The 13,179-nt window shown below is 40.0% G+C and overlaps 1 protein-coding gene across 4 annotated transcripts in view; it reads left to right on the plus strand.

The window, feature by feature from the left end:
- Positions 1 to 13,179, plus strand: part of acacb (acetyl-CoA carboxylase beta) — a 24,434-nt gene continuing 11,255 nt past the window's right edge. For 2 of the 4 annotated variants that reach the window (XM_078250648.1, XM_078250650.1), the window contains exons 1-27: positions 1 to 250; positions 1,861 to 2,431; positions 6,567 to 6,699; positions 6,812 to 6,950; positions 7,181 to 7,290; positions 7,394 to 7,475; positions 7,578 to 7,676; positions 7,779 to 7,888; positions 8,018 to 8,128; positions 8,219 to 8,428; positions 8,520 to 8,690; positions 8,813 to 8,974; positions 9,057 to 9,220; positions 9,532 to 9,682; positions 9,777 to 9,880; positions 9,984 to 10,065; positions 10,155 to 10,300; positions 10,384 to 10,534; positions 10,631 to 10,765; positions 11,060 to 11,206; positions 11,284 to 11,472; positions 11,560 to 11,660; positions 11,766 to 11,854; positions 11,944 to 12,068; positions 12,158 to 12,271; positions 12,864 to 12,977; positions 13,068 to 13,157. In XM_078250648.1, the coding sequence (XP_078106774.1) occupies positions 1,881 to 2,431; positions 6,567 to 6,699; positions 6,812 to 6,950; positions 7,181 to 7,290; positions 7,394 to 7,475; positions 7,578 to 7,676; positions 7,779 to 7,888; positions 8,018 to 8,128; positions 8,219 to 8,428; positions 8,520 to 8,690; positions 8,813 to 8,974; positions 9,057 to 9,220; positions 9,532 to 9,682; positions 9,777 to 9,880; positions 9,984 to 10,065; positions 10,155 to 10,300; positions 10,384 to 10,534; positions 10,631 to 10,765; positions 11,060 to 11,206; positions 11,284 to 11,472; positions 11,560 to 11,660; positions 11,766 to 11,854; positions 11,944 to 12,068; positions 12,158 to 12,271; positions 12,864 to 12,977; positions 13,068 to 13,157 (3,780 nt within the window). In that variant the 5' untranslated portion in view covers positions 1 to 250; positions 1,861 to 1,880. Of the gene's footprint in view, positions 251 to 1,012; positions 1,184 to 1,860; positions 2,432 to 3,316; positions 3,460 to 6,566; positions 6,700 to 6,811; positions 6,951 to 7,180; positions 7,291 to 7,393; positions 7,476 to 7,577; positions 7,677 to 7,778; positions 7,889 to 8,017; positions 8,129 to 8,218; positions 8,429 to 8,519; positions 8,691 to 8,812; positions 8,975 to 9,056; positions 9,221 to 9,531; positions 9,683 to 9,776; positions 9,881 to 9,983; positions 10,066 to 10,154; positions 10,301 to 10,383; positions 10,535 to 10,630; positions 10,766 to 11,059; positions 11,207 to 11,283; positions 11,473 to 11,559; positions 11,661 to 11,765; positions 11,855 to 11,943; positions 12,069 to 12,157; positions 12,272 to 12,863; positions 12,978 to 13,067; positions 13,158 to 13,179 lie in introns of those variants that run through there. The other 2 variants (XM_078250649.1, XM_078250651.1) reach the window with 2 other exon arrangements.

Here is a 13,179-nt window from a genome sequence, read left to right on the forward strand (position 1 = left end):
GCTGTGGGACATTTCCTTCTGCTGTCATGATCATGTTTTAAACCGTAAAACCTTAACTGCGGACCGGTTCAGTTTGTGCGGAGTTTGAGATCTCGGTGGAGATAATTAGAAAGCGAAGAATGTAGTTTCATTCAAAATAACTCTAAATTTGCAAAAAATATTATCAATAATAATAAGTGAGTGCTAACTCGCTAGCCTGGTGAGTATTGCAGCGACAACAAGACTGAGCTGCTGTCCGTTATCTGTAGTGGTGAGTGTAAATTGCTTGCTTTTACAACTTGCTGACGCAAATAGACTTCATGTTTGATCTTGAAGGGCATGGTTCATTTTCCTGTTGGGTAAAAGATTGGTTAAGATTGAACTGTGTTTCTGTCCGAATTGACTTGCTTGAACATCCTGTTTGGTTTTAACTTCCTAAAGTCATTTTTTCCCCTGTCACATAAGTTGATAATTTATTGTAAGGAAACCAACAGTGCACTGGCATCTGTTTAGTTCAGTGTGCAGGTGCTGATACACCACGTTTAGTCGGTTGAGGTCAGCATGGAGATAAAGTTATAACACTTTCACTATATTTATCTTTTATTATTTAGTAGAATAACTCACTTTTAATTTAAATGATCATTACTGGCAGTACTAGCCTCTAAAGGAAACTGTAAAAGTGGCATGAAATAAAAAAACCTCTTGAAAAAAAAGACATTTTCTTGAATATTGTGCCTCATCTAAAAAGTGATGGCTCAGTCTTTTCTTTGTTTCTGTCGAAGTGGCTCTAGAGGACAAATGCCTCCTCTATTTATTGAATGCATCTTTCACATGAATTCAATATTACTATATTTTTCTTTGTTTTTATGAAATGCAGACTCAAGCTGACACGAGGAATCCATACTTGTTTAACACAGATTTCATGTTAATATATCCTTTATTTGTATTTCTTTTTTTTGAAGCCTTCAGATGCTCTTTAGCCTAATGCTGTTTGTGTGGATGTTTGGGCCTTCTCCTCCTTTCATTCTCTTAGTGCTGACCTTTACTCCATATGAAGCTGCCACACTTGGCCCCCATGGCAGCTGTTACAGACAGGCTGTTTACCAGACACTGGCTGGGAAATGTAGGCTGCCAGACCCTGCTGGCATAGTTAAACTGCTATCTTGATTTATTCTGATAAATCAGAAAAAGGTTTATTGCCACAGTAAGTTACACTTAACGAGAATTTGCCTTGGCGATTGGTGCATACATAACAGACATAACATTTTAATCATTAAACAATAAATACAGAAAACAAATATATACAGATAGTTGTTTAACATAAGAAAAAAGTTGGCTGAATGGATGTAGTGCAATTATAGTACTTAAAGGGATTATGCTCCACAAGGTGCTTTACATTAGACGCAACACATTAGTCCTCTTCATTATAAAAGCTCAGTCTCAGTCCAGATGCAATGTGTCTCTCAACCACAAATCATACGTGGGTGCAGTGCCCATTTTTAACACTCGCAAGATGAACCTATTTGCAATAAGCTTCCAAACAAAACCGCCATTTATTTTATACTTATTGGCAAAAGATAAGGAGCATGTTGCTCCAAGGACGGCTATGAGCGGATCAGGTTCCCAACGCTTCCCAAAAGCCTCCGAGAAACAATGAAAGACGTTTTTCCAATGTGTGTAAAGTTTACTGCACGACCAAAAAGAATTACTGATCATAGACTTAACATGGATTACAAATATGTTTTAATTTAAATGCCACAACAGTTATTATTATGTAGGGCGAAAGAGATATGATGATATTTTTAAGTTGGCTCGCTTATGATGTTGTAGATATTGTCATCTTTCATATGACTTATAATGTTCACTTTGTTCTTGTTGCAGTCTCAGGAGGATGTCTATGAATGCTCCCTTTTGCAGTTTTGGGAATAATCCTATGGGTATTGTTGCTACTGTGGAGGATTAATACCAACGCCGTAGCGATGCCTGTGAAAGGAGAGGAATCTTCTGGCTGTGGTCGGCCTGCAGCCCAGGAGGACATGCCCGCTACACAGTCACCTCATCCAGGCGAACATTGCCTGTCAACAGTTCCTACTACCTCAACACACAATGAGGATAACAGTCCTCAGGCCAGCAGTGCCTCTGTGGGTCTTGAAGTTGAAACCGTGGACACTGAGGCTCTGCAGGTGTCCTCTGAGGTAAACTCAGAAAAGCCATCATTGAGAGCGACCACCAAGAAACCTTCCAGAACTAAAGTGTCAATGCTCCGCTCAGGGCCTGAGGCGAGGGAACGCCTCAAGTTTATTCTCGGAGCATCGGAGGATAATTCTTCAGACGAGGAACCTCGGGTCACCAAACCTCCAAGCGGTGCATCTCAGCCACCGACCTCTGCCCCCAAATCTTCTTCTCAGCGGGCGTCTTCTGCAGTGCCTCAGTCCAGCACCTCAGGCATGAAGTAAGACTTTGTTTCTATTTAAGTGAATTTAATGTCAACTGTTTAGGGTCAGGCATGTTTGGCATGTGACATAAACAAGAAAGCATCTCACTCATGCCAAAAAATATCAAAATATTTATGTCAAACGTGGCCACGTTGGTGACGTGCCGTTATGTTCCTACTCACACAATCTGTGTCTTATCACCTGACTGCGTGGCGTTGATCTGCTTTATTGCTGCATGCCAAACACACTCGGCTCTATTATTGGAACAAGAGGCTGAACCAAATGACTTTGAAAACTGTGGTGTGACTCTCGGTCACAGCACGGCAAACAAAAACACTTTTAAATTTTCCACAAATTTTTAGTTTTTAACTTATTTTTTACAGTGCATAGTGGAGAGTTATTTTTATACCCAGTGATGGTACTGTATATGATCAGATGGGTTTTTTTTGGTGCACAAAGCTACATGCTTAACTTGACCTGCTTAGTTGGATTGACTTACCCAAATGCATAAAGCTATGTGTGCTAGCGGGACTTGTGTGAAGCATCATGAAGGGGAAAAAGGTAAGAGATTTTCCTCTTCCAAATCTCAACCTTAGAGTCATCTTTCTGCAGTTCACAGGTGGAAAAAAATGCAGCAGAAGTTGCACTTTTGCAAAATGTTTATTGGAAAATAAATCTATTTGTACATGTGTGCATGAAGGTTTCAGCCTTACATGTCTAAAAACTTAGGCTACAGATTTTGCCCAGACACTAGTTGCTTTCTTTTATGTGAAGTGAAATAGAATAAACACTTTTGTCCTGGTGTTAGCCTTGCCTCTTTGTATATTTAGATGTGATCTGTCACAGGGGATCTGTAAATTATCTTGCTGCAAATGTGGGAGGGGAGAAGGGAGGGAGCACATGAGAGGAAGCACTTTGTAGAGGTTTCTTTGTTTTGGTCTTGGCTTTTAAAATCTAGTTTCACTACTGAAGGACAATAAAGTAGGCCGTATAATGGAGGAGGAAAACGGCTCTCAGGGTCTAAACTTGTTCCCATATCTCCAAAGTAAGTGCTATTAAAAGTTGGATTCAGTTTTTTGTAATTTGATACGTCTGCTGCAGTGTTTATTATGTGCACAACTATCACATGGTTAATGTTACAGCTGCAGAAATAATGAAAACATGCATACCTTAATTACTCTTTATGAAAGTAGAATAGATACTGTATCAACTTTTGCAGATGTGTTTGTCAACAGAGAGGATCGCTCGGGTGGCCATTCTGTTATTATGTAACTGAACAGAGCTTGTCTTGGCGCACATAAGTTTGAGGAAATAAAAAAATAAAAAACACTCCGGTACCCTCTAGAGGAGAGAAAAGTAAAACACACCACAATAACTTACTCACAAAGCAGTACAGTTATAAACCAACAAGAGTATGTGTATGTGTCTAGGTAAATTAACCCCTACCTCATGAAAAAGATCAGAAAGGGAATCCGAAGGGCATGACAATGAGCTGGAAAAGGTTATCAAAAACTAGCTCAATAAAGGAGTGCAATCTGTATTTCCTGATCAATGGAGGAGTTACGTTTAAAGTTCATATCGCTCACTGATGCAACTCAGGTGTATCTCAGTGATATCTTAACATGGGTCATCATTTCTATGAAGTGGCTTGTGGTGCAGTTGCAACAAGAGTTTGGCATGAACGAGGTATGAACCAGCTGATTATCATGGTATGTGGAATGATCTAATCTAATGTTCAAGAATGGCTCTTTGTTTTATGTGTTGTAATGCTGACTCAAATCAAATTAAATCTGATGAGTTTAAACTTCTCAATGTTCACATCACAAAAAAATCAGGCATTTAAAGACCGTAGTAATGAAGTGTATGAATGCACAATAGAAGCAACAACGTACTCACTCAAACTGCCAGGTTTCACTAAAACTAGCCCAGCTGGTTCATTTGAGATCTTTTTAAATATTTTTGAATATAATATTTTTTTTTTTATCAATCATTAGTTCTACTGTAACTGTTGGTACCTGATTGGACTAAGGTAAAGTCTGTATGAATGTGTCACGCTGATGACCTTTTATTGTCTCTGATTATCAGTGAACATCAGATAAAAAGGAACACCATGAGTGACAGCGTGGGCCTTTTTTCTGTAGCAAATATTTTAGTTTGTTGAGATTGCACTTTTTCTAAGAATTTTTTCGTATGAAGAGCAGTTGCACAGTGTTAATTTGACGATAAGGTCAGAAATAAATGGGCTGGTCCACAGTCTGTAATTGCCTGTTGAGGAGAGGGTCTAAACTTTGTGTTGGCTTTTTCATTTTCAGTGCTGTTGCTCCCTTGTTGGTGCTACTGTAGTTTGTTCACCGTCCCATATACTTGCACCGTTATGTAACTGTTTACCAGTGTTAGGAGGGTTACTTTGGAAATGTTATAGGTTACCGATTATAAGTTACCCTATTTAAAATGAAATAGTAGTGTAACTATTCCAATTACTTTATTAAAGTAATGTAACTTATTACATGTAATTACCTTTTGATTACTTTTCAAAATTTCTAATGAATGTTTTCAACTGTTAACCATTTTCAAATGTTTAAACCTGGCAGTGTTAACCTTACATCAGTACTCAACACTCATTTCACTTTTCTTTTTTTTTCATCACATGAATTAAGATTAGAATCATTTATTTTGAAGAACAGCCTCCACAAAGTCAGACTTTACCACCTCTTTTTAATATGAGATCATTCTGAGGTTACACATTTAAAATCATAACAAAACAAATTAATATACAGTGGTGCTCATAAATTTATGAACCCATGCTAACGTTGACTAAAAAGAGGAATAAAAAAATCATCTTTTGAGATTGATCTTAATGCCTTAATTAAAAACAAAATAGGAAAAAAACAACCTTTAAGGACACCAATTTTCTTTGTGAATGAATAATGTATCGTAAATAAATAAATGTTCTTCCTTAAAATACAGGGGGCATAAGTAAGTACACCCCTATGTTAAATTCCCATAGAGGCAGGCAGATTGTTTTTTTTAAAGACCAGTTATTTCATGGATCCAGGATACGATGCATCCTGATAAAGTTCCCTTGGCCTTTGGAATTAAAATAGCCCCAAATCATCACATACCCTTCACCATACCTAGAGACTGGCATGGGGTACTTTCCATAAAATCATCTCTCAATGCAAATCAAACCAGCTATTAGGCTAACTGAAATAAAACCATGCCAAAAAAATTGGTGTCCTTAAAGGTAGGATTTTTCCTCATTTTTTTTTTAAATTAAGGCATTAAGATCAATTTCCCTTTTTCACTCTATCTATCTATCTATCTATCTATCTATCTATCTATCTATCTATCTATCTATCTATCTATCTATCTATCTAGACTAACTACTGTAAGCTAACTTAACTTACATACCTGCAGATGTTTTCTGAGGTTGGACATCGTCACTTTTGACGTCAATCGCATTTGACCGCTGGCAAACGTTCTTTGTGTTATTATGTTCAAACCCTTCTCAGATTTTTGTATGAAATGTTTTTTTTATATTTCCAGCACTGGAACGCGTTTTTATCCGTAGCCATAGTGGCAACTGTCAGACATTTAACTGTCAGATGGGTAGCGCTGCAAATTCGAACAGGAGACCCAATCAGAATAGCATCAAACTGCTGTGGCTGGAAATGGCATAAGAAGACATTGTGCACATGAAAAACATGCAAAGCAACAACATTAATATTATTCAACATACAGTATAGCCTAGCGTTTGACAGAAAATATTCCAATATATCCAATGTAATCATGACCATTATTTACAGGTAACTGGAATTTAATTACACATTTTTCCCAGTTACTGTAACGGATTACAGTTACGTATTATTATTATTATTATTATTATTATTATTATTAGGTAATTATTATTTTGTAATTAGTAACTAGTTACTCCCCAACACTGCTGTTTACCACCATGACTGTAGAGGAGCCCTGTAGTCTGATGCTTGTTTTACCTGCTCGGGTCTGACATTAGGAAGGATAATATGCAGCCTGCAGTTTCCTGGATTATTTATTTGTTTCAGCTGATATAAACAGAGCAGAATATACCCAGGTAATTGTGTTTTACTGTGTTATTGGACAAGACTACTAACCAATATTGTTATACTCCAGGCCTAGCATGTCTGGTCTTCACTTGGTGAATAAAGGACGTAAACACAGAAAGATGGATCTACAGAGGGACTTCACCGTGGCCTCTCCTGCTGAGTTTGTCACCCGATTTGGTGGCAACCGCGTCATCGATAAAGTAAGAATGAAAGTCCCTCCTGTATTTTTAAATCTCTATTTTTCATTGCTTAATGGTAATTGCAGCAATTCCTTTTTTAAAGCTTCACAAGTGGTTTCTGTTTCTGTTACAGGTGCTGATTGCTAACAACGGGATAGCTGCTGTCAAATGTATGCGTTCTATCCGTCGCTGGTCCTACGAAATGTTTCGCAATGAAAGGACCATCCGTTTTGTCGTCATGGTTACCCCTGAAGACTTGAAAGCTAATGCAGGTCATTGTGAACATGATACTTCAGTTTGTTTTTACTCACTCAGTGACTCAGTGACAGACTTTCACGTTTATAGCGCTGGCCTCTACGGTCCAGCCAAACACTGTAAACTGTGTCCTAACTGTAAGCTGTTTGACCAAAGGGTCATAGAACGTGATCCCTGTAAACTTGTACTGAATAAATAAATTAATCATCAATTAAATGTTTTGAAAAAATGCTTTTTTCCCCTATAGAATACATTAAAATGGCAGACCATTATGTGCCTGTACCCGGTGGGTCCAACAACAACAACTACGCCAACGTAGAGCTGATAGTGGACATTGCTAAAAGAATCCCAGTGCAGGTACTCCTCACCATTCATCTAAACAACTACTCTTTGACCTTGCCTGCCTACCTGTAAAAAGCTGTGATAAATGACATGTCTGTGTGTGTATCACTGTTAACAGGCTGTGTGGGCTGGTTGGGGTCATGCCTCAGAAAATCCCAAACTGCCTGAGCTGCTGGACAAAGCAGGAATATCATTCTTAGGTAAAATCCAGTTTGAAATTACAGAAAGTTCAACTTTATTTTTTATTTTGTTTATTTGCACCTGTGTCAGATCTCATTGGTAACTGACTGTATTTCTTTTAGGGCCGTCCAGTAAGGCCATGTGGGGTCTTGGGGATAAAGTAGCTTCTGCCATTGTGGCGCAGAGTGCTGATATTCCCACACTACCATGGACCGGCTCAGGTGATGCTTTAACTCTCGCACTGTCTCAGTGTAGTAACACAAACTCTACTCAGTATTTGTCAGTGTTTTTATGTTCTGTTCTTGTGTGTCGTGGTGCTCTAGGTCTGAGAGTAGACAGGGAAGAGGACGACTATTTCTTGGGCAATGTAATCAGTGTTCCTCCAGAGATCTACACAAAGGGCTGTGTTCTTGATGTAGACGATGGGCTGGCAGTAAGTAAGCATATTAAGCAAAGCCATCATAATGATATCTTCACATTTGTTTTTTTATTTACCCCAACATGATTCCCTTCAAGCAAGTATCTTTTGCTGAGTTATATTTTATGTGTTTTTTCTTTGCAGGGGGCTGAGAGAATTGGTTATCCGGTTGTTATCAAGGCCTCTGAGGGTGGAGGTGGAAAGGGTATCCGCAAAGTAGAAAGTTCTGAGGATTTTCCAACTCTCTTTAGACAGGTTTGATGTAATTTATACCCATTTTATGCAGTTGAATTTGATTTATTTCTTACAACTAACTTTTTTTTCTCTTTTTTTTCTTCAATGCAGGTTCAAACAGAGGTACCCGGCTCGCCTATCTTCATCATGCAGCTGGCTCAGCATGCCAGGCACCTTGAGGTTCAGATATTGGCTGATGAGTATGGAAATGCCATCTCTTTGTTTGGACGAGACTGCTCCATCCAGAGAAGGCATCAGAAGATCATAGAGGAGGCTCCTGCCACCATAGCTGCTCCCTCAACATTCGAGCAAATGGAACGGGTCAGTTTACGTCACCGCATGTGTTTATTATCCAACCCTAATTAGCTCCTCTGGTTGAGACTTGACATTTGGTCTCTTCTGTCTGTCCCAGTGTGCTGTGCGACTGGCCAAGATGGTGGGCTATGTGAGTGCAGGTACTGTGGAATATCTTTACTCTGAAGACGGAAGTTTCCATTTCCTGGAGCTGAATCCTCGCCTCCAGGTGGAACATCCCTGTACAGAGATGATCGGAGATGTAAACCTGCCAGCTGCCCAGCTTCAGGTAAAAGAAAAAGAAGAAGCAGAATTATTTCCAAAGGAACACAATGAGTAATTCTCTTGCAAATGAGACTATAGACAGAGATCCAATCCTTCCATTTTAACTTTTTGTTTTATCTCACATAGATTGCGATGGGCATCCCCCTTTATAGAATTAAGGACATCCGCTTGCTTTATGGAGAAGCTCCGTGGGGCGACACCGTTATTAACCTAGAGACTCCAGACTGCATGCCATGTCCAAGAGGGCACGTCATAGCTGCTCGGATTACCAGTGAGAACCCTGATGAGGTAAAGATCAATGTCAACAAACCGTTTTGTTATGTTCTTTTGATTTGCACCATTGACTCGTCATCCTTGCACTCTCTCACAGGGGTTCAAGCCCAGTTCTGGCACAGTGCAGGAGCTGAACTTCCACAGCAGTAAAAACGTCTGGGGTTATTTCAGCGTGGGGGCAACTGGTGGCCTGCATGAATTTGCAGACTCCCAGTTTGGACACTGTTTCTCCTGGGGCGAGAACCGCGAAGAAGCCATTTCGTAAGCCTTTTTATGTTGTTTTTTGTTCCAATGATACCGTCATATCTGATCTTTAGCCATTAAGCTTTCAGGTGTCGCCTCTCAGGCAACGGCCAGTAACGTCCTAATGTTGTAATTGCCCATGATGTGGGAAATGCAATGACCTGCCAATAATATAATGCAATCTTCGAAGGCAATTGTGTAATATACTTTTGCAACTAACGCAACTTCTTTATAGGAAATAGAGGGTTGAGAGGGTTGATTTTGAAAAAAAATCTAAATCACATAGGATGCATGTGTTTATCAGGTGTTATATTTGCCATGTGCTTCAGGAACATGGTGGTGGCTTTGAAGGAGCTGTCCATTAGAGGTGACTTCAGGACCACGGTTGAATACCTCATTAAGTTACTAGAGACAGAAAGCTTCAGAAACAATGACATCGACACGGGCTGGCTGGATCATCTCATTGCGGAGAAAGTGCAGGTAGGAGACTGAAGACCTGTGCCATAAATCATTACACGGATAGGTACCTGTGTGTAGTTTGTTTGTTTTATAAAGCCACATGCTCTTCCTACAGGCAGAGAGACCAGATACCATGCTGGGTATTGTTTGTGGGGCTTTGCATGTTGCTGATGCGAGCTTCCGAAAGAGCATGTCTGACTACCTGCATTCACTGGAAAGGTCAGTCGACACAGTGCCCTCTATTAATGTCTCACTACAATTACTTACTTATCACTTACTGTATGTTTATATAATTGACTTATAATAACTGCTGCATCTATAGAGGCCAAGTACTGCCTGCAGCCAGTCTCCTCAACTCTGTCAATGTGGAATTAATATATGAAGGAGTCAAGTTCTGCCTCAAGGTATCTGCTTTGTTCCCTTCACACGTTCCTTGTTTGACGCAACCTCTTAACTTTTGCAATTAATAAATTATCATTTCTGCTGCCTGCAGGTGGCTCGCCAATCACCAACAACTTATGTCATCATGATGAACGGCTCCAACATTGAGATAGATGTCCACAGGCTGAATGATGGCGGCCTCCTGCTGTCCTACGTCGGCAGCAGCCACACCAGCTACATGAAGGAGGAATTGGACAGGCAAGAGCTCTTAAGTCCATAGATCTAGGCTTATTTGTATGTTTGTTTTACTCATTTTCTTCTGAATTACTTTATCCCCACAGCTACCGCGTCACTGTTGGCAACAAGACTTGTGTCTTTGAAAAAGAGAAGGATCCCACGGTGCTGAGGTCGCCCTCTGCTGGAAAACTGCTGCAGTACATGGTCGAAGATGGAGGCCACATTATTGCAGGAGAGACCTATGCAGAGATTGAGGTGAATGTGACAGCTTTTTTTGTAAATTGGATTTCTTGAGGTATGCTGTGTCTTTTGGTATTTTTTATTGACTGGCTGTTTGCGCCGTGGTTTCAGGTGATGAAGATGGTGATGACGTTGACCTTGCAGCAGTCTGGTTGTATCCACTTTGTCAAGAGACCTGGAGCGGTTCTGCAGCCTGGCTGCGTGGTGGCACGTATAGACCTGGATGACCCCAGCAGTATACATCCAGTAAATTATTTGGAAAATTACAACTTCCAGTGCATAAATTGTTCTCTTAATTGTGTCTCATAATTTACAAAACTTTATAACATTCTTCTGATGTTTGGGTCTTGGCTAAAAAGTATCAAATTAGACATTTTGGTACCTTTTGGCCTGAGTTTGTCCAGATTTACTCATAAAATGGTATATTTAAAGTGTTTATTGTTTTTGTTTAAGCTCTGCTTGATAATCAAACGATTATATTATGTGTCCCATGTTTTAATGTTTAATCATTTTTTGTCCTGCTTTCACCTCCTGTCATAGGTGGAGCTCAACACGGCCATACTGCCACCCCAACAACCACTGCCCATTGTTGGGGAAAAGCTTCACCAGGTGTTTCACTGTGTGTTGGAAAACTTGGTTAAAGTCATGGACGGCTACTGCCTTGAAGAGCCCCTCTTCAGCAGCAAGGTACACAGCAGGCTTTCTGCCACAGATTCTTCTATCATCAGTTTTATTAATTATTATGTGCATGTTCATGTCTGCAGCTGAAAGAGTGGGTGGCTACGCTGATGAAGACCTTAAGGGACCCCTCACTGCCGCTGTTGGAACTCCAGGAGATCATGACGAGCCTGGCGAGTCGCATTCCGTCCAGTGTGGAGAAAGATATCCGTAAAGTCATGGCACAGTACGCGAGCAACATCACCTCTGTCCTCTGCCAGTTCCCTAGCCAAAGGGTGAGAGAAGCACAGTGACATTCTGCTGGACACAGCTGTTCTTTAAATGCAATGTAATCTCATCATGTTTCTCTTTGTTTATTTCAGATTGCAAATATTCTAGACAGCCATGCAGCAACCCTACAGAGGAAGGCTGACCGAGAGGTGTTCTTCATGAACACACAGAGTATCGTTCAGCTGGTACAGAGGTTAGTTATTTCCTTTTTTGTCAGATGTAGATTGTACAGCGGTAATACATAACAAATAGAACAATATTGCATTGATTGACATATGTTTGAATATGTCTGGTCCAGGTACCGAAGTGGAATTCGTGGTTACATGAAGTCTGTGGTTCTCGATCTGCTGACGCGATACCTGCAAGTAGAGATGCAGTTCCAGCAAGGTACTGGTATTCTAGATACTATAGATGAGGCATTTTCTTCAATAACTATGGTTTGTTTGTCATCATTTTACTCTTGTTCTCACAAACAGCTCACTATGACAAGTGCGTTATCAACCTGAGAGAGCAGCACAAACCTGACATGAATCCTGTGTTGGAGTACATCTTCTCTCATGCCCAGGTCTCCAAGAAGAACATCCTAGTCACAATGCTCATAGTAAGGCCTCAACACTGGCATGCATACAGTAAATGAAACAGTCCTCCAACACTTAGGTTTTTCATGAAAAGACTTTGTACACTGTGTAGGACCAACTGTGTGGAAGGGATCCCATGCTGGCAGATGAGCTAATGGCCATTATGAACGAGCTCACACAGCTCAGCAAGATGGAGAACTCAAAGGTGGCCTTGAGAGCCAGACAGGTAACATCTAAGACCGCCTGCTAAGTGTCACTTAACACTATTCTGTCTGTTTTGAATATATTGTTTAATCAAGGTAACCTGGCAGACAGGACACCTCAAGTTGGATTCAAGTGATTTTTTTTTGAGACCATCAGTAAGGGTTGGGCGATATGGCCAAACTCTTCAATCATTATTATAGGTAATTTAATATCTCGATGACGATATATATCTCAATATAGCATGTTTTCTTTTAATTCAGTATATAAATAGTCTATGTGAAATAACCACATGGAAAAGCCTATTTTTGTATACTTGTGTGAATTTAATACTTGACAAATGAAAAGTACTGAGTATTTTCTTATTGTATCAAGAACTTTAGTGCAAAATGAACATAACGTGGAAGGCTCAGAACGTAAAGCGTAATGCAGTTTGGCCGCTGGTTTAGAGACATTTTTATATAATTTTGACGATAGATAGATATATATCCTAATGTCGCCCAGCCCTACCAGTCTTGTCTAATGTTTCTCAAATTTCATGAACTTATGCACCCTTTTTAACAATCAGGTTATTCCATCTGTATGGACTTGATATTATATTTGTAAATGTGTCATAGGTCTTGATTGCCTCCCATTTACCATCATACGAACTGAGGCACAACCAGGTGGAGTCCATCTTCCTGTCAGCCATTGACATGTATGGCCACCAGTTTTGTCCAGAAAACCTAAAGGTTAGCATTGTGTGCAGGAATTTCATTGCAATCATCGTTTTGTAACAGCTGGAATGTCAAATGAATAATGTCTTCATTTCTTTGGCACAGAAACTCATTCTCTCCGAAACCTCCATTTTTGATGTTTTGCCCACTTTCTTCTATCACTCCAATCAAGTCGTCTGCATGGCTGCTTTGGAGGTACGGTCAGTAGATTCACACA

This window comes from Sander vitreus, chromosome 5, assembly GCF_031162955.1.
Source record: "Sander vitreus isolate 19-12246 chromosome 5, sanVit1, whole genome shotgun sequence".
NCBI lineage: Eukaryota > Metazoa > Chordata > Actinopteri > Perciformes > Percidae > Sander > Sander vitreus.